General features: G+C 41.6%; 1 protein-coding gene across 1 annotated transcript in view; it reads left to right on the top strand.

Annotated features, from left to right (window-relative positions):
- Positions 1-18,637, top strand: part of luzp2 (leucine zipper protein 2) — a 276,903-nt gene that overhangs the window by 222,896 nt on the left and 35,370 nt on the right. The window contains exons 7-9 of the mRNA XM_015953680.3: positions 2,315-2,377; positions 7,310-7,384; positions 7,968-8,135. Coding sequence (XP_015809166.3) covers positions 2,315-2,377; positions 7,310-7,384; positions 7,968-8,135 — 306 coding nt within the window. The remainder of the gene's footprint in view (positions 1-2,314; positions 2,378-7,309; positions 7,385-7,967; positions 8,136-18,637) is intronic.

The raw sequence follows: 18,637 nt of genomic DNA, 5'->3' as shown, positions 1-18,637 counted from the left end.
TGAACTAATACCTAACATTGTTTTTTTAGATGGTAGCTCAAACATTATCTAATTAAAGACAGCTCTGAGTTGAGTTTGCCTGTTTTCACTGCTTCTGAGTGCGTCATCCCTCTGTGATCCACTTTTCTTTGTCAGTTTAGAAGCTTGGATGCTAGCTTATGGTGCATGTTTTATTTGAGCTGACCCCATCAAGTCTGTTGACTAAGATAAATAACTTAAAAAGTGTACGGAAAATGAGAAAAAAGCCAACATTTTTTGCAATAAATAAAGCACGCCTTCAGCTGAACTCTTCTAATTCAACTTGGTTGTGCAAACTGCCAGTCATTTCAACTTTAATGTTTCTGATGTCCAACATGTGATCTTTAAAGAGGAAATGAGGGGGCGCCAGCTTCTGTGCAACATGTTTGAATGGTGTCTCAGTGAGCTGGAATTGGTGGTCATTAGTAGGTGACATAAACCCTTTTAACAAGACACACCATGTCGGCAAGTCAGCGTAATATTCCCGCAACGGTGTCTTATAAATGCCCCATGCCAGCATGGCAATGTGCAAGTTTTGCGACTTTTGTTCTGCCTCACTTGGTAGTAAAATTACTATAATTATCGGTCTTATAAACAGCGATTGCTCCTTGGTGCAACAGAGGGAGGTGTCATGATCATGCGAGGAGTTACGGCCGAGCTTCAGCCAGCAAATGTATTGAAAATGAAAGTAAACACGGGCCGTAATGTTTTGCAAACCATCACTAAGATATGCAGCCTTCAACATCCGTAACACATATTAATCCAGAGCTTTTCAGTTCTGGTCCTGGAGAGCCTACTGCAAGCATGTTTTAGCCGTTTCCCTGCTCCAACACAATGATTGATTCATTTCTTCAGCAGTTCCTCAAGTTCTTCAGAAGTATTTTATTTACCTAGGTAAACCAGATTTAAACCAGGTGTGCTGGTGCAGGGAAACAGAAAGCATCATGGGAGTGGCCCCAGAGGACCAGGATTAAATAGTTTTGCTTTAAACCATTTCTAGCTTTGAGAAACTGACTGTTCTCTTCCTGCTGAAAAAGAATGATCTTTACCATTGAGAGCTTGTTATTAACTGTAAACAAATACTAAATGTTTCAGGAATAATTGTCAGAGACATACTGTGTTGAGCTTGTGTCTGTCCTTGGAACACACTGCTGAAATGTAACAGATCTGTCAGCCTCCTCACAAGGACGATGACTCACAGTGACACATTTCACAAGTCCTAAGAAAACATGAGAAAGTAAAGTTTGGGGGAGATGGGAAAATACAATAGGCTTGTAAAACTCTACCACAGTATTTTGTGTGCTTTTCTTAACAGTTTGAATGTCTCACCCATGCAGCATTTGACTCATCTGGCAGAACAAGGCGCTGTAGTGATTCTACTTATTTATTTGGAGTTAAAAAGCAAGTTACCAACTCTGAAGCCTCAATATAGTCAGATGTTTTTATTTAAATGCAAATACCCATCATGTACGACATTATCTGCTCCTCATATCTACGACTAAACCTCAAGTTGCATTTGACAACCAATAATAAATAGAGAAAAAGAGACACAGCTTTGATGAGTTGATTTAAAAAAAAATCTGTGGATCATTTTTTTCTACGTTATTTTGCATTCATGTTGAATCGAAGCTGCATTTTTTATGCATCGCCTCCAGCTCTTGTCTTGCAAAGCATTTCCATGCATGTACTCCAGAAACTCCAAAAAAGAAGCATCTTGCAGCCTCACTTAGAACACAAAAAGATCCTCTGAAACGCTGCTGGGCTTCGTGTGGATGCTTACAGTGTTTATGCTCACGTCATTAGCAGCTTTGAGAATAGTCGCTTATCACGCTATTGAGGAGACAGCCTCTGAGTTTGATGTGTACGCTGATGTGGAGCAGCAGGACCAGGCAGCGCTGGTCACTGTGTGTGTTGGGGATAAGTTTGGCAGCAAAGAAGCGACGTGTTGTGTGTGCCGCAAACAGACAAGGATCCTGAGCCAGAAGCCGTTTGAAAACCTGCACATGTGTGGTGATGGCAGCTGTAGCGTGTGTTGTGGGAGTAAAAAATTTCAGGCTTTGACAGTAGGCAGGAAGCCAGTGCAAGACTGCGTCATTGTGTGGACTATGCAGTTCAGTGAAGGGTAGATTTGATATTTTATTCCTCTCAGTAGGACCTTCTGTAAAGCCCAAGCTTTGCCCAGGGAACACTCACAAAGGAGTCCTCTGCTGCCGCTGGCAGAATCCTGCTACATGATCTAAAACCAATTTTGCTATTTGAATAAGCTAACACTTATTTTCTTATCTTTCCCTTGCAGTCCAAAAAAATCCAGGCTCAACTGAAAGAACTGCGGTACGGGAAAAAGGATTTAATGTTTAAGGTAAGCTCAAACTGAAGGTGGGTGGTTTCATTGAACCTCCAGACCAGGGGCAACAGCTACTCCTGGCTACCTTGAAAAGATGATCCCATCACAGAGGGTGCTCCAATTAATTCAGCCTGCAATTACAAAGTCGCCTCCAGCAAGACAGCAGTCTGCAAAGTCAATTGGCCATTGCTTAAACCATATATTGCCAGGTCCTGTCCCCCTGATTTCCCCTCTGTGCGGTGTACAGCCAATCCTTTGCAATTAACAAGGCTATGTGGATAAATGCTGTGGACAGCAGAGAATAAACCTGATATAGAATTATTTACTACATCATACAAGAGGATCTTCAAAGCCCAAATTGTGTCTGACAACATGTATTGCTACATTTCCTTGGGTGGAGCTTATTTTAAGGCATCAGAAATGTGTCCCCGGCACAGCAGACATGAAACCACAGGCCACCTTGTGCATTCTCCACTGCCTTTTGTATTGTAAGGACTAAATGTCCTCAGATCTGAGTGAGCACGTAATGTTTATTGACATTCACCGGCACAAGCGCTGACCTTTCAGGCCTTGTTTGCACTGTTAAAATGTCAGACAGCGTTTCTGCCATAATGCCTTGTAATGCTGTTTTATAAATGTATGTTTTGATGCTTGAGGGCTAGCCTTTCTGAGGCTGTGTCAGATTTAAATAAATGAAAGACTTAATCCCCGTACAGCCGATTTTAGATTTTCTGCTGAATTCATAGTTTCTAGATGTCTTTTTTTCTTCCTCCAATTTTTGGCCCATGAATGATGAATGTATTGACTTGTTTACCTGGAGTCACCTCTCTTAAATCATTGCTTCTAAATAACATCAGTCACGTAAAACACCTTTACCGCTCAATGTCAACCAAACGTTTTGTGTATGTTTACAGTGAGGTCCCCAGCAATTTGAAGGCACAAAAAAATTGGACTAACTTGATCTTTTGTTTTATTTTTCTTGTGAAAACAGTCATCCTAGGTCAATATGAGTGTCTCCATTTTACCCCAGTGGATAGGTCAGGGGGAGATGAATCATTTCCCTCTGACCTCAATTCATCTGGCTGATTCTGAAAAGTCGTTTTTATTTTGCATGCACCGTGATCAAAAGCCCACAGGGCATAAAGGAGCAGGAAGCAGGGAAGAGCAACTCAAGATACGTAAATGTCATCAGCATCATGGGGAAGGGGTGTCAGTCAAGGCACCTTGACCAGTAGGCAGCTGAATGGGTTGCGACAGCTGCTGTACCATATCAAAGGGCATTTTTCAGCTCAATATCACAGTACACAGAAGCACCCTTGTCTCACGCAGCAGAGAAGGCATGCTCAAGAATCTCAACACAACCTACATCCTTACAAGTCAGGAGTCATTAAGTCTCAGGGAGGACAGTTGTACCCCTGAAGGAAACGCAGTCAAATTGAGAAAAAAAAAGCCAAATCGAAACTGTGAGAAATATCAAACATTATCAGGGCTTTCCCCAGATAATGATGGGCTTTTACCATAAATATGAAGGACAAGTTCAAAAAGAGAATCAACTCGGCATTTAAATGTGTTCATAGATCTAAACATCACAACGAGGCAGGTTTCTCATCTCTTACTCAGAAATAACATAAAAAATGTTAAAAGAGCTGTTAGTGCCTTTGCTGGGGTGTCCTCTGAGTGGGTTTTTGAGGAGGAGCTGTTTTCAGGCTTTCATATCTTCTTCTCTCCATCAGTCCACTTTTAAATTTACCCCTAGAGCTGTCTCTCCTCAAGCATAGAAAAAAGAAAAGGGGGGAAAATGACGGCTTGATATAGCTGCAGGCATCGTCTGGCCGAGCAGCTAGTGCCCAACTGACCCCGTACCTTCGTAATGGACTCAGCACAGAAATAAGAAGCTTTAGACTTGGAGGCACTAACCCTGAAAGTGAGCATTTCTGGGTCAGTGGCTAGGCATGCTCAGTCCTCAAAGGACGATCTGCTGAAGATGCTCTATGTAATAGATGGAATGGCTCCTTGCAATGTACACAAAAACATGTTCAGGTATATAAGAGACAAATTTGTTGTAGATTGCCTTCTTTTCTGTTTTTATTACATGCTTGCGAAGTGATTATTTCCAACTTTACATTATATTAAAATCAAGAGGTTGTTTGCAACTTTTTTTCTCTTTAACCTCAAGCATAAACAAGGAAAATTATGTAGTGCAGTTAATTTTAAACAGTGTGTTAATGCTATCTGAATAATTTGTTGTGAAACTTGTATTACCACATTATGTGCACTGTAATTAATTTAGAAGAAAATAACAACTGAACATAACCAAAGTAAAAAAAAAAATAATGCCAAAGGGATTTCTTTTTCATTTACAATAGATGAAATTATAAAAATGCCTGAAAATAAAATATCAATAGGATAAAAAAATAACTGTCAGAAAATGTGCTGATTCACTTCTACATAAATTTAACAGGTGAGGAAATGCATCTTAAGACTTTTTGACCAAGAAGTTATTTTTTTTTCTAAATAACAGTAATACGATTTTTATGTAATTGTTGAAAACATTATTTTTGAAAGAAAAAAGTAGTTGAACGTCTCTATAAGTCTTATAAAAAATCACATTTTTCTCTGCTGTTTCCCTGCATCATGCTCAGGCAAAAAAAAAACATAAAAGAAAAAATAAATAAATAAAAAGAAAGTGATTCATTTTTAGCCTCATTGAGTGGCTGGTGTGAAACATAGTGGCCCTCGATGGACCAGGGTTCCCCACCCCAGTGTATATATTGGTTAAATTAAATATATAAGTGAGTTACCTGCTAGCCACCGAAGCTGCATCTTCTAAGCAACTAACCAACTATAGACAACTGCTGTGGATAAAAAAAAACATTTTAGATATCAGCCTGGTAGCTACAGTAGGTTGACTTACAATTAAACTGGAAATTTGCATCGAAGTAGCTCTTGGCTCCTGATTTGCCATCCTTATACTGTGATATGCTGGGAAGTTTTTGACCAAGGCCAGGCTACAAGACACCTCTCGTGTATCCTTAATCAGTTAACTAAATGGCTAACAAACGGAGAGCATATGCCTTGGTAGCACATCAACATTTGAACGCGCCTTGGTGGTTCCTGATGATGTGTCTCCTAGGCCAGGGCTATTCGATTCTGGGCCTCGAGGGCCGGTATCCAGCATGTTTTGGTTTCAACCCCGTTTCAACACTCCTGATTTCAATCAGCAGGTGAACAGGCTTCTGCAGAGCCTGATGAGCTGCTGCACAGTTGATTCAACCACTGAATCTAGTGTGTCGGTGCAGAGAAACCAGTTAAATGTGCTGGATACTGGCCCTTGAGGCCCAGAATTGAATAGCCCTGTCCAAGGCAACCAGAGCAGGACCAGGGCATCAAGGTGAGGTTCCTTAGCATTAAGAAACACCCACAGTCATGGAACACTCACCCCTTCTCTCGGGTATCTTCCCTGAGCTGTGTCTACCTTAACCTTAAACCCATGATGCCAGAGGAAATGAGATAGCCCCATTCTGTAGATCCAACGTTTTTTGTGGTCCATTATTTCAAATGGTGTTTTTCTTTTTGGGACTCTGGTAGTTTGTCCTAAAGTTGAAGTGGCAGTCGGCTGTTTCTCCTTCTCTTATAGTATTGAGCCGTGAACCTTTGATACCAGTGGTGTTCTGTTGCAAAATGTGCGTAATGAATGGATGACCGAACAGCCTTATGCCGATTTGGGGAGACCAACAATGGCATGATCTAATAGCTTTTAGACAAATGTGGAAGAACCACTTTGTTAATGTTTTTAATTGTTTTTATTCTCCATAATATGTTTATATCTATACTATGTTAGAATATTAGTATGTATAAGTGTTCCAAATTTGCTATAGCAGCTTTAAATGGGGTTTTGTGTCTTTCAGAGAGCTAAAGTAAAACCCATGTACAATATTTTGTTATCAGACAAACACGCATGCACAGACAGAGGCAAAAACATTACTGCCACACTAAAATGCAAAGGGCAGGCTATAAATAGATGCAAGAAAATGAACGAAAAATCAGATGAGGCTTGTAAAGACGCCAGGTTTCCCAGCTGTGTCCAAATTCAGTGATGCTCAACAAAGTCCATGAAGTATACTGGGGAAAAAAAAGCCAATCAGCCAGGATCTTCATCACACTTTTTAATGTCACATAGAATTTGCCAGGATTGTGGTTACTATTTGTTGAGTTACCTGACCTTGGATGTTTAAGAACAAGAGCCTATGCAGTTTGTCTTTCTGAAAGGTCACTAAAACACACTCAATAAAAGTTCATGGCTCAAAGTCCACTACCAAGGACAGTTAAACACATACTACATGCAAATGATGCCCAAATGGGGTTTCATTCTTTTAATTCATTCCTCGCTGATGAGTTTATCAATAATAAAAGAGTCCTCTGAGGGAGTTCTGTTGATCCCTGTATGAGGTTATATCAGCTCATTTACTGAAAACGGCCCCTTTGTGTTTGCCCTTCAGTTCGGGAACTACACTTGAGAAATAACAATCATCAAGAGATGGGCGGAATTTCAAGGTGTCTGTTCTAGGAAAGATCAAGATCTTACTTTTTCTTTGTGGGAATAGGAAGATAATATCTTTCTGAAGTGGCTTTATATTAAAGTTAAACTTGCTTTTTTAGACCTTCTCAATTCTGCTTATTCATGGATTCCACGAAACAGACCAGAGGCTTTTTCAAACACTTTAGACGGGGAAGCCGAGCTCTTAATTATCAATATCCCAATGACTTATCTGAGTGTTTGAGGCTGCTAATGCACACATGGTTTAATGTTCAAAAACTGTTCATAAATCAATGCCTGTAGAGAGCTTTAAAAAGACAGTTACTGAAGCAGGAATATGGAGCTTTTTGGAAATAGTGCTGAAGAGTTTCTGATGATTAGGCTGGTTTATATGTCATGTCTCTCTGCAGGGCCAGCAGCTTCTGGACTTGGAGCACAAACTAACTGTAGCCAAGGAAGAACTGGAGAAGACAGCACTGGATAAGGTATTTAATACAGATTCTAGTCAGAGCATCTTTAACATGTTTCTGCTGCCATTTTGGTATTCTTGTTTGGATCTGTTTACAACATCCACAGTTTTAAAAGGAATCCTGAATAAATTGATCTTGACTGTTGCATTTTCTCATTAATAGGAGTGTGGTTTCAACCCTTCCAACATGTGCATCCAGTTTTAATTTTGGGGGTTTGTTATTTATGCACCTGACTACTGACAGGAGTAAAAAATAAAAGCCTTCCTTAAAAAAGCACGTTGAAAAAAAAAGTATCTGTGGTGTTTTTCTCAGGAGTATCAACATGAGGGGCTACTGTAAAATAATTAGACTAATAATTCTTTCAGTTATTATTGATTACAAACTGTTTTGTAGACATTATTTTATTACTCTGGTGAGTTCTTCTTCATGCGTCGTCTAACGATGCCTTCTAGGTGTTTTGAAGTCACTTTAAAGCATGACCTCCTCTGGCTTTATTGCTAAAGTACATTTTTCACGTGGATAGGAGGAGAGATGGAAGGGATTCAGAAACCATATGTGTGTAATCTTTTTTTTTTCTTTTTTCTTATCTGTGGGACAGGAGTCTCAGCTGAAGGCGTTGAAGGACACAGTTCACATCTGCTTTTCAGCTGTCCTGCACAACCAGCCCAGCAGCAGTCACCGATTCCCCACCTCCCCCACCCACTTATTCAGATACTCATCACTCATCAACAGCTCCAGAGTCACCTTTCAGCAGCCACATGCCAAGGTAATTCACCATTCCACACAGTTCTGTCTGGTTTCATGTTTTTCCTAGAAGACGGCTGGGGTGTTGTAAAAATCCCACCTTTTTATAACTCCTGAATCATTGAGGGATTTACACAGTTTAGCATATTTCTACTGTAGATGAGGTCCCGCTGTCCTTGAAGAAAATGTATCCCTAAAAGGTGTCAATATGTTCTCTGCCAAGATGTCTCAGACAGGTCTGATAGCTTCTGCTGTCTGAGTGAGGTAAAAAAAAATCATGATTGGTGTTTTTGTGGGTAATTTTACTGCTGTAGCTGGGAGAGGATCGTCCAAGCTCAGGATAGGATAAACTCTACAGTTTTGTTCAGAAATGTTGGAGGAATACACAAATACTTAACTTTTACACAGGGTTTTCATCTAAGTAACAGCATAAATGTATCACTGCAACAGAAAACTGATGCTGGTTCTGATAGATGATCTTCAATGTTTATTTATCCATATTTACCCAAACTGACCTATTGAACACAGCTTTGTGCATCCCTACTGAGGGGCATGCTCCAGCTGCTAATAGGGAAGCCAATGTGGAGGTGATAAAACTTACAGTTCCCCCCTCGTCCACTAGGGGCTCGCTCCAGAAATGAGCAAATTCCCATTGACTCCAATGTTAAAAATGCATAAGAAATAAACATGTTTACAGCCTAGTTAAAAAAAAAAACACATTTGTAACCCATCTGTTTAGATGCTCTCAAAGCTTTAAATTATGAACATTTAGATGTGTGTCCTTTTGATTGATAGGTAGCATATGAGCCATCAGTGCTAACACTGTAAAGGCTTGCCCCCCTGATTGCTTAAGGGAAGGCCTCAGCCTCTGCCTCACACTGTGTTCCAGCCCAGAAGGAAGAGGGTCACTGCTTTAAATAACTTCCTTAGTCCTTGTTGTTTTCTCAATATGCAAACACATTAGCCACATTCTCTAAGCATCTAATGACGCACCAGTAGATACCTGACTGTAAAAGGCTTTTATAAAGCATCAATGTTTAAATCCCTAGTGTAACGTCCAGCAATGATCAGTTTTTAGGTACTGTTTGACCATTCAACATCTGGTCAAAAAGGAGACACAAGATTGCATGTGTTCCCTTTAAATTGGCCTGCCTTCATCCCATCAGCTCAGAGCCTGCAGCTCTGAACACAGATAACGAAATGTCAACAACAACATTCTCTCCTCAAGGTCCAATCTTTCGGGTCTTCATGCCTCCATATAAGGAATACTCCGGCTCGGATCAGTTGCTAAATCAAGAATGATTTCCTAAATCAGTGTGAACTTCTTCTACAACTTACAAGCTAGATAATCATTAAATAAATGTTTGTTTATTGCTACTTGTAACAATTATAATATAATGAAATGTTTCATTAATCTGTGCTCAATGACTGAAGTTTGAAATGAATGTTATGTTGTTTATATGGCAAGGTCATCACCACTTGCACTCACACAAGAACAAGTAAGGTTAAGTTGAACTCGTGACACATAAATAGTCTTTTACCCTAGTCAGAGCCTCTGTATCAAAGAAGGCGTGTTTCTGAGTTGTCTTGGTAATATTCCTCAACTTGTCAACATTTGGTTGGCTACACAAATCATAACATGAGAACATCAAAACTGGATCACTCTCAGGTGATCTCTCAGTTCTAGAGAAAGTTTCAGACCGGCCACCTGAAGCAAAACCCTCTTTAACCCATCAAAGATTTTGGCACATCGTTAAAATCTTTTTGCACCTGCGAAGCTGATACCGCAACAGTTCCTGCAGAACAAGCTGATATTGTTTAGACTCCTTCAGAGTCCCAGACGCGCGGTTCCATCCATCTGTCGTGACCCGAGACATCTCTGGAATGACACGTCGGTGCCACGGTATTCTACAGCCCTCCGGTGCCAGAGGTCATACGACCTCTCTGACCTTCGTCTCCACCAAGAGGGTCTCCGAAAATGGGTGAAGTAGACACACAGATAGTGTCTGATGTGCTTTTGATAATAATCAACTTCATAGCTTAGCGCAACCTAAATTCTTTTACATCCAGAACTCAGCTCTCCTAGATAAGAAAGTTCTGACTAAAGCCTGGTTTATGCTTCTCCGTCAGCTCCGCAAGGGACAGACACGCACGGATTGACGGAAGCGTTTTGCTCTCATACTTCTCCATCTCCTGGAGAGTGTTGCAAAGCAATTGCCCGGCAGGACAACAGAGGGCGTAGCGCTGTTCTGTGGTATCCTGTCATGTATCGGTCCAAGATCGTGTGTTTATATTGTGTTTTTTGTGTATATAAGAGACTTTTAACACGGACATATTTGTCTCTCATTCTCCCACCTCTTCATGCGCTCCCCACCTCTAAACCCACGTTTCCTGTCATTTCCGTCCACAAATAAAACGCTTGCTGCGCATCTTTTCACTCCTCCAGTCACGGGAGAATTAAACGTTCATATTTTTAGAGTTTTTTCGCGAGGCAGTCTTCAAGCTTCTCCGTGTCTGCCTCTAGTTATCCTCGGCTCTCTTTGCAATGGCGGCGCTGTAAACAACAGCAGCGTCCTGACCAATCACAAGCTTACGTAATCCGTCTCGTTCGACGGATGTTTAAAAAAGTGGGCTCGACTCCGTATGTACTTTCTTGGCTGCCAGAGCCCTACGCAAGGACGGATAATGGCGTTGCGTGTCTCCGCACTGACGCAGACGGAGAAGCATAAATCAGGCTTAACACCGCATTCACACCTAGGTTCATACATCACAGTAAATGCTTAGTTAAATTGTCATGTTTTAATTGTTTGTAAAATAAATTCTTACTTTTATAAACCTGACTTTTCTGAATCAAAACGAAGTGTGTACAATTCCTTAATAAAGAAAGAATCCTAGATTTTCTGATAAACACACAAAGACCAAGCAGAGCTGATATTCTATATTTAGAGTATCACAGCTTATTGATCATAAGTAGCGGTAATATATATTGAGCTCTTAAAGCACTCAATTTGCCAACCCTACACTAGGAATGTCAACATAAGGCTCTTTTGTGTGCTGCCCAAAAAGGGGGGAAAAAAACTGTCTTGAGTTCATCATAACCAAAACATGAAAAAATGGAAAGAAAAAGAAAGTCTGATCTCACCTGCTTTGGATTGAAGAGTTGAATTTATTCACTTAGGACGCGTTAGGGTCTCGTTTTTCCAGGTTCCCAGTCTTTCTGACAACATAATAAAAACATTAGTTCTGCTGAATCAATCCAGGAAATCAGACTATGAGTTCACTTTTTTTTTATAAAATATTTGTGTCATTATGAGGTTGTGTAAAAATAAGAAAACAATGCTGTGAATATGCACATCTTTGTAAAGTCAAGTCAATATGGTAACATTAAAAATGAGAAAGCAAAGATGTCGCACTAGTGATGATGGAAATGCACTTCAGTTAGGCATTTTAATTTTTAGACATCTTTTAAAATTTAGTAGTGATGGGAATTGCGGCTCTTTTAAGAGAGCCGGTTCTTTTGGCTCAGCTCATCAAAAAGAGCCGGCTCGTTCGGCTCCCAAGTGGCTCCTCAGATTTTCTGTTGCGTAGAGTCCATTTATAACCAAAATAATGCAAAACTATATGTAAAATGATTTACTAATGTAAAAAAAAAAAAAACAAAAAAAAACGCAATATATCAAAAATGTATCATTTCTATGGATTTATTAACCGAACACTTTAAGAAATCTCCACTTTCTGATTGCTGGTGCTCATTTTCTCACCGTCTTTGTAGCACTCTCTTCTCTCTCGCTCGCCTTTTTCCTCCTCCTCATTCCCTCTGTCTCCCTCCACCCGCGTGTGCTCTGCTGTGTGTCTGAGTCTGATCCTCCTTCTTCCCCGCCCCTACTGCTCTGTGTGTGGACAGTCTGGACATGCAGTTACACATGTTGACCAATCGCCTGTAGCTTTCACCAAAGCAAGCGGGGAGGGGGGAGGGGAGGGGACGGCTCCCAATGACCAGCCGGCTCTCGTCGTTCACTTCAAAGAGCCGGCTCTTAGAGCCGATTCGTTCGCGACTGACACATCACTAAAACTTAGTCCCTTCCTCATTAGGCAATAATCTGAACCCAAAATCTTTATTTTACAGCTTTTTTATGTCAAACCCCACACTTTGAATTCATGTGTTTAACAATGTCTCGCCAAAGTGTGAAAATGCATAATTAATGTAGAATCAATTTTTTGGTTAAATAGCAGCCACACAAAAGTAATGATTTCCCTTATGTATAAAGAAAGAATAAGGTGCAGCACTTCACTATATAAACCCATCGAAGGGTGACGTCACGTGCCCACACCCCCGCCCCCCAGCCCCAAGCTGGAGGTCAAGAAGCCGACAGCTCCCTGTGGACCACAGTTGTATTTATCTGTTAGTTTTCAATAAACAGAGCTAAACTGTGGCAAAATAAAATGCATCTGCATGGTTAACACACGTGTAGGTGTAGGCTGCACAAGCAGATGATAGAATGACAGTAAGGTAAAATTTTACAGGTTCCCAGCTGATATAATACGCTGAAGGCCGTGGTTAACGGTCAGTTCTAGTGGATAAACCACCCACATCGTGATAAAGTCTCGTGACAGAATAAAATTTAAATATCTGCCCCACATGTCCAGACACAAATACATTATAGCCATCTAATGACCCATATGCTTTTATTAATTATACGCGACTGCGGGGACGAGGAGCTGGGCGGGGGAGAACTGACTGACCTAGTGGATCCAGCACCTAGGAGGAGCTGTAGGATGATCAGTCCTGACAATACCGGTGTGGTGTTTAGTTCAGTATGACCCACAGTAACGGTCTTGTTAAAAGTATTATACAAAATGTGGGTCTTTCAGCATGACAGTGATCCCAAGCACATCACCCAGTAAAGAAAGAGCGGCTTTATAAGAAGCATTTTAAGGTCCATGAGGGGCCTAGCCAGTCTTTAGATCTCAACCCCATAGATAATCTTTGGAGGGAGCTGAAAGTTTCGCCCAGCAACAGCCCCAAAACATCACTTCTCTAGAGGAGACAAACAGAAAACGTCTGATTGGTAATTGCTAACAAAAGGTTATAAAACAAATTCTTTTTTTTTAGATGGACTTTTGTTATTGACTAAATACTTATTTTCCACCATAATTCCACATAAATTCTTTAAAAATCAGACAATGTGACTTTCTGGATTTATTTATTTTTCTCCTTTTGTCTCTCATAGTTGAGGATTACCTATGATGGAAATTACAGGCCTCTCTCATCTTTTTAAACGGGAGAACTTGGAGGCTGACTAATAATTGTTAACCCCATTGTATGTCGATGAATATGATTATTTGCACCAGTAAGTAAACGGTACATCTCTTCAGCACTTGACAATTAAATACATTTTTTTCAATCCTTCATTTGCAAACACATTCACCTTCAGTCTAACATACTTGTGTGCTAAACATTTACATCACTGGATTATTAGTTTGCATTGTATCCTTTTAAAACACAGGACACATAATGTAAGGGCTGAGATCATTTAAAAAAAAACTGCTTGCTGGTCATTTCCTTCATTTCAGGCGGCTATTTGCATATCTAATGTCCTGAACACAATTTTCTATGGAACAAGACCAGGAAATAATTACTAAGTATAAAACCTTAACATCCATGAGGTCAGTCAGAATATTAGTTTGTTTAAATCAAGTAGAATGTAATAAAAACATAAATATAGTATATGAGAGTCTGTGTAGTCTCTGACACTATAGCCTTGAGTTTAAAACTCAATTACTCCAAAGCATTAAGGGAATTCCGTATGTTTGCGCTCTATGAAAATGACTTAGTGTCACAGTCTTTGTTGGGGGCCGCTTAAAGTCGAGGTCACTACGAGTCAACACTCAGGATTAAATCCCTTCCTGAAGAAAAGCAAGGTGACTGCCGTGGGGATTTATAGTAAACACAGGATTCTTTATTCAGCGTGGATCTTTTGCTTTGTGAGTAAAACGCCAATATTTTGAGACCAGTATCAAGTTATCCTAAAAAACAATCTAGAAAAAAACGCTTGATGACAACAATGCAACTCAGAAGTAGCAGAATGAACACATCAATGGTTATTTTGGGTCTTCCGAGCAGTCCTGACAGCCCCAATCAGAGACTGTGTTACTTGTGATTTCTGAAAAGCAGCTGCTGCTTTGAAATCATCAAGCTGGCCACAGCACTGCTGTGTCTTATCTACCATGATCCTGGCGAGCAGTTCTGGCTTTAAAAAGCTTTTCTCCCCTCAAAGCAGTCTCTTTTATGGGAGCTAAAATGTGACATCCAACATAGAAGATTTTTTTTTTATTTCACGGTTTATATCTTTTATCATGCCACTGCTCATGCCCACCCCTGAAAATCACTGTCCTTTCGCTGTGGCATCAACCATGACAATAATCTATAACTGATGCTTTCTGGTAATATTTACATTCTGGTTGGTGGTTGCAGCATAAGATGTTCATCCCATTATACAGTAGCAAGTGCATATTTTCCCATCATTTTCCTGTCAGTGCTCAAGCCAAATAAAACAAAATAAGCATCTTACAAAAGAAAAGATAAGTAAAAGACCCCGTGGTTTGATTTTTATGCTAATAAAGTTATTCGTTTTCTCTTCATTAGCATATAAATAGCAGCAGTTCACTTGTGAGCATTTGTTACTTTGACAGGCTGTCTGATGAATCCTAGTTAGCCCCCACTGTAAAAGTTACCGCGGAGCTCCATCTGTCCCCTCTGCCTCTGCATGTGGAGGTGGGTCAGACCTCAATTAAATCACAGCCAAACTAGGCAGGAAAAATAAAAAAATACAAATTAACACACCTGCACAAAGTCCAAAAGGACCAAATGACTGACTTTTAGGGGACAAAAGTCAGGAAGTTGACTGTTGGATGACTTTGTGGACTTCATACAGCAACAAAACAGCTGGCAAATCCTGTACAATCATCAGTAAATGAGAACTGTGGACTGAAGATGCTCAAAAGCTCTCAGCAAAATACTTACCACACTTCACCAACTAATTATCAAGCACTAGCACATTCTGTTAGCCCTTGATCTGTTCTATTATAAACTATACCAGTGAACTCAGTAACAACAGCAAACAGCACTGCAGCTGCTGCAAATAAACAGGTCCATGACTCCTGGTTCACAATCTGAACTCAAAATGCTGAACAAACAGCCTATGCTGAGGCATTCTTTTACAAAAGGTCTCCATAATCCAGAATATACAGAAATGTTGCAGTAACTAGTCATTTAATTTAGCCTCAAAAGAAAAACACTGTTTATTTTGAAAACAGAAACCCAGTCTGAGTTTGAGTTTCTTCACAATAGTATCTATATGGGGCTTGAAGGAGAGGGAGTCATCGAGCCAGATTCCAAGGTATCAGAGGAGAAACAGCCGGCTGCTACCATATCTACTTTAGAAAAAACTACCCGAGTCCCAAAAAGAAAAGGACCAATTAAAGTCACAGACAAAAAAAGATGTTTGAACCTAGAAAATAGCAACAGATTTTATGCACTCTCTTGTGTCTTCTGGCAATGTGCGTTCCATTATCAGCCAGCTGTGGCCTAGGGATGACAGCTGAAGGGAGTGAGGAGAGTTCTGTAACCGTGTTTGTGTTTAAAAGCTTTTTTTTTTTTACAAATTTTCCATTGGAGCTTCAAAATAAAATAATTTTTAGAAAACTAGCTAACTATCTTCAAAAATCAAATGGAAAGTCCAATTGTGTTTGTGGTAAACTAGGACAACGCTCACTAAACACATGAGTTTGGTTGTACATTGTTAAAGGGTACTAACTAAATAAATCAATATGCATTGTTTAGTACACTCTAAGGTGGATAATCTAAGCAGATATGCTGTAGTGGTGCATGGCAAGCCCTACAAAACCTCAAACATATATTATCCATCCATCCACTTTCATCCGCTTATCCGGAGTCGGGTCGCGGGGGCAGTAGCCTAAGGCGAGAGGCTCAGACTTCCCTCTCCCCTGCCACTTGGGCCAGCTCCTCCAGGGCAATCCCAAGGCGTTCCTTGGCCAGGTGAGAGACATAGTCCCTCCACCGTGTCCTGGATCTACCCTTAGGTCTCCTCCCGGTTGGACGTGCCCGGAAAACCTCACCAGGGAGGCATCCAGGAGGCATCCTGACCAGATGCCCGAGCCACCTCAACTGGCTCCTCTCGATGTGGAGGAGCAGCCGGTCTACTCCGAGCCCCTCCCGAATTACCGAGCTTCTCACCCTATCTCTAAGGGAGAGCCCAGCCACTCTTCGGAGAAAACTCATTTTTGCCGCTGATATCCGCAATCTCGTTCTTTTGGTCACTACCCAAAGCTCATAACCATAGGTGAGGGTAGGAACGTAGATCGACCGGTAAATCGAGAGCTTTGCCTTCTGGCTCAGCTCTCTCTTCACCACGACAGACCAGTACAACGCCCGCATCACTGCAGATGCAGCACTAATCTGCCTATCAATCTCACGCTCCAGTTTTCCCTCACTCGTGAACAAGACCCCGAGATACTTAAACTCCTCCACTTTGGGCAGGACCTCATCCCTGACCCGGAGAAGGCATTCTACCCTTTTCCGAATCAAGACCATGGTCTCAGATTTAGAGGAGCTGATTCTCATCCCAGCTGCTTCACACTCGGCTGCGAACCGCTCCAGCGAAAGCTGAAGATCCCGTTCTGATGAAGCCAACAAGACCACATCATCTGCAAAAAGCAGAGACCTGATCCTCAGGCCACCAAAACGAATGCCCTCCACACCTAGGCTACACTTAGAAATCCTGTCCATAAAGGTTATGAACAGAATTGGTGACAAAGGTCATCCTTGGCCGAGTCCCACTCTCACTGGGAACGAGCCCGACTTACTGCCGGCAATGGGGACCAAGCTCTGACACCGGTCATACATTCCAGGCCCGTTTCAGATGGCCTGGTACCCCATACTCCCGGAGTACCCCCACAGGGCCCCCCGAGGGATGCAGTCAAACGCCTTCTCCTAATCCACAAAACACATGTAGACTGGTTGGGCAAATTCCCACATGCCCTCCAGGATCCCCCTAAGGGTATAGAGCTGGTCCAGTGTTCCACGGCCAGGACAAAAACCACATTGCTCCTCCTGAATCTGAGGTTCAACAATCCGATGGACCCTCCTCTCCAGAACCCCTGAATAGACCTAACCATAAAGGCTCAGGAGTGTGATCCCCCTGTAGTTGGAACACACCCTGTGGTCCCCCTTTTTAAATAAGGGGACCACCACCACAGTCTGCCAGTCCAGTGTGATATTACAGAGCCGCGTTAGCCAAAACAACCCCACAACATCCAGAGCCTTAAGGAACTCCAGGCGGATCTCATCCACCCCTGGAGCCTTGCCACAGAGGAGCTTTTTAACAACCTCAGTGACCTCAGCACCAGAGATTTGAGGGGCCAACCCAAAGTCCCCAGACTCTTTTTCCTCACTGGAAGATGTTTCGGTGGGATTGAGGAGGTCTGCCCACTGATCCACAACATCCTTAGTAGAGGTCAGCAGCACACCGTCCCCACTATAGATAGTGTCGGTAGCGCACATCCTCCCCCACCATCTGAGCCAACTCACCACCAGGTAGTGGTCAGTTGACAGCTCCGCCCCTCTCTTCACCCGAGTGTCCAAGACATGCGGCCGCAGGTCAGACGAAACAACAACAAAGTCGATCATTGAGCTGCAGCCTAAAGCCTGGTTTATGCTTCTCCGTCAGCTCCGCAAGGGACAGACACGCACGGATTGACGGAAGCGTTTTGCTCTTTTACTTCTCCGTCTACTGGAGAGCATTGCAAAGCAATTGCCCGGCAGGACAACAGAGGACGTAGCGCTGTTCTGTGGTATCCTGTCATGTATCGGTCCAAGATAGTGTGTTTATATTGTGTTTTTTGTGTATATAACAGACTTTTAACCCTTTGGTGCATAATGGTCACTACAGTGGACAGGTACTCAAAATTGTTATTTATTTATTTTTGCTATTAAGCACAGCTATTGAAGACTTTATTGCATGTGAGCCCCTCCATTTGGACTTCAGTAAGTCAAGCCAACATGTTTCATGTTCAGAATGCACGCTGTCCACAGAGAGGGACGTAATAAATTATTTGTAAATTAACAAAATATTACAACAAATATTTGTTGAAATTTGTTTCATTCACACCTAAAGATGAATAAAAAATTGTTTTAAAAAATCATGGTTGAAGATTTCATAATTCATGCATCAGAGGGTTAACACGGACATATTTGTCTCTCATTCTCCTCCACCGCTTCATGCGCTCCCCACCTCTAAACCCACGTTTCCTGTCATTTCCGTCCACGAATAAAATTCTTGCTGCGCATCTTTTCACTCCTCCAGTCACGGGAGAATTAAACGTTCATATTTTTAGAGTTTTTTCGCTAGATATTCTTCAAGCTTCTCCGTGTCTGCCGCTAGTTATCCTCGGCTCTCATTGCAATGGCGGCGCTGTAAACAACAGCGGCATCCTGACCAATCA

The sequence above is a fragment of the Nothobranchius furzeri genome, chromosome 9 (genome assembly GCF_043380555.1).
Source record: "Nothobranchius furzeri strain GRZ-AD chromosome 9, NfurGRZ-RIMD1, whole genome shotgun sequence".
Lineage (NCBI taxonomy): Eukaryota > Metazoa > Chordata > Actinopteri > Cyprinodontiformes > Nothobranchiidae > Nothobranchius > Nothobranchius furzeri.
The sequence above is the reverse complement of the archived record's forward strand: the minus strand, read 5'-3'. Positions and strand labels throughout refer to the sequence as shown.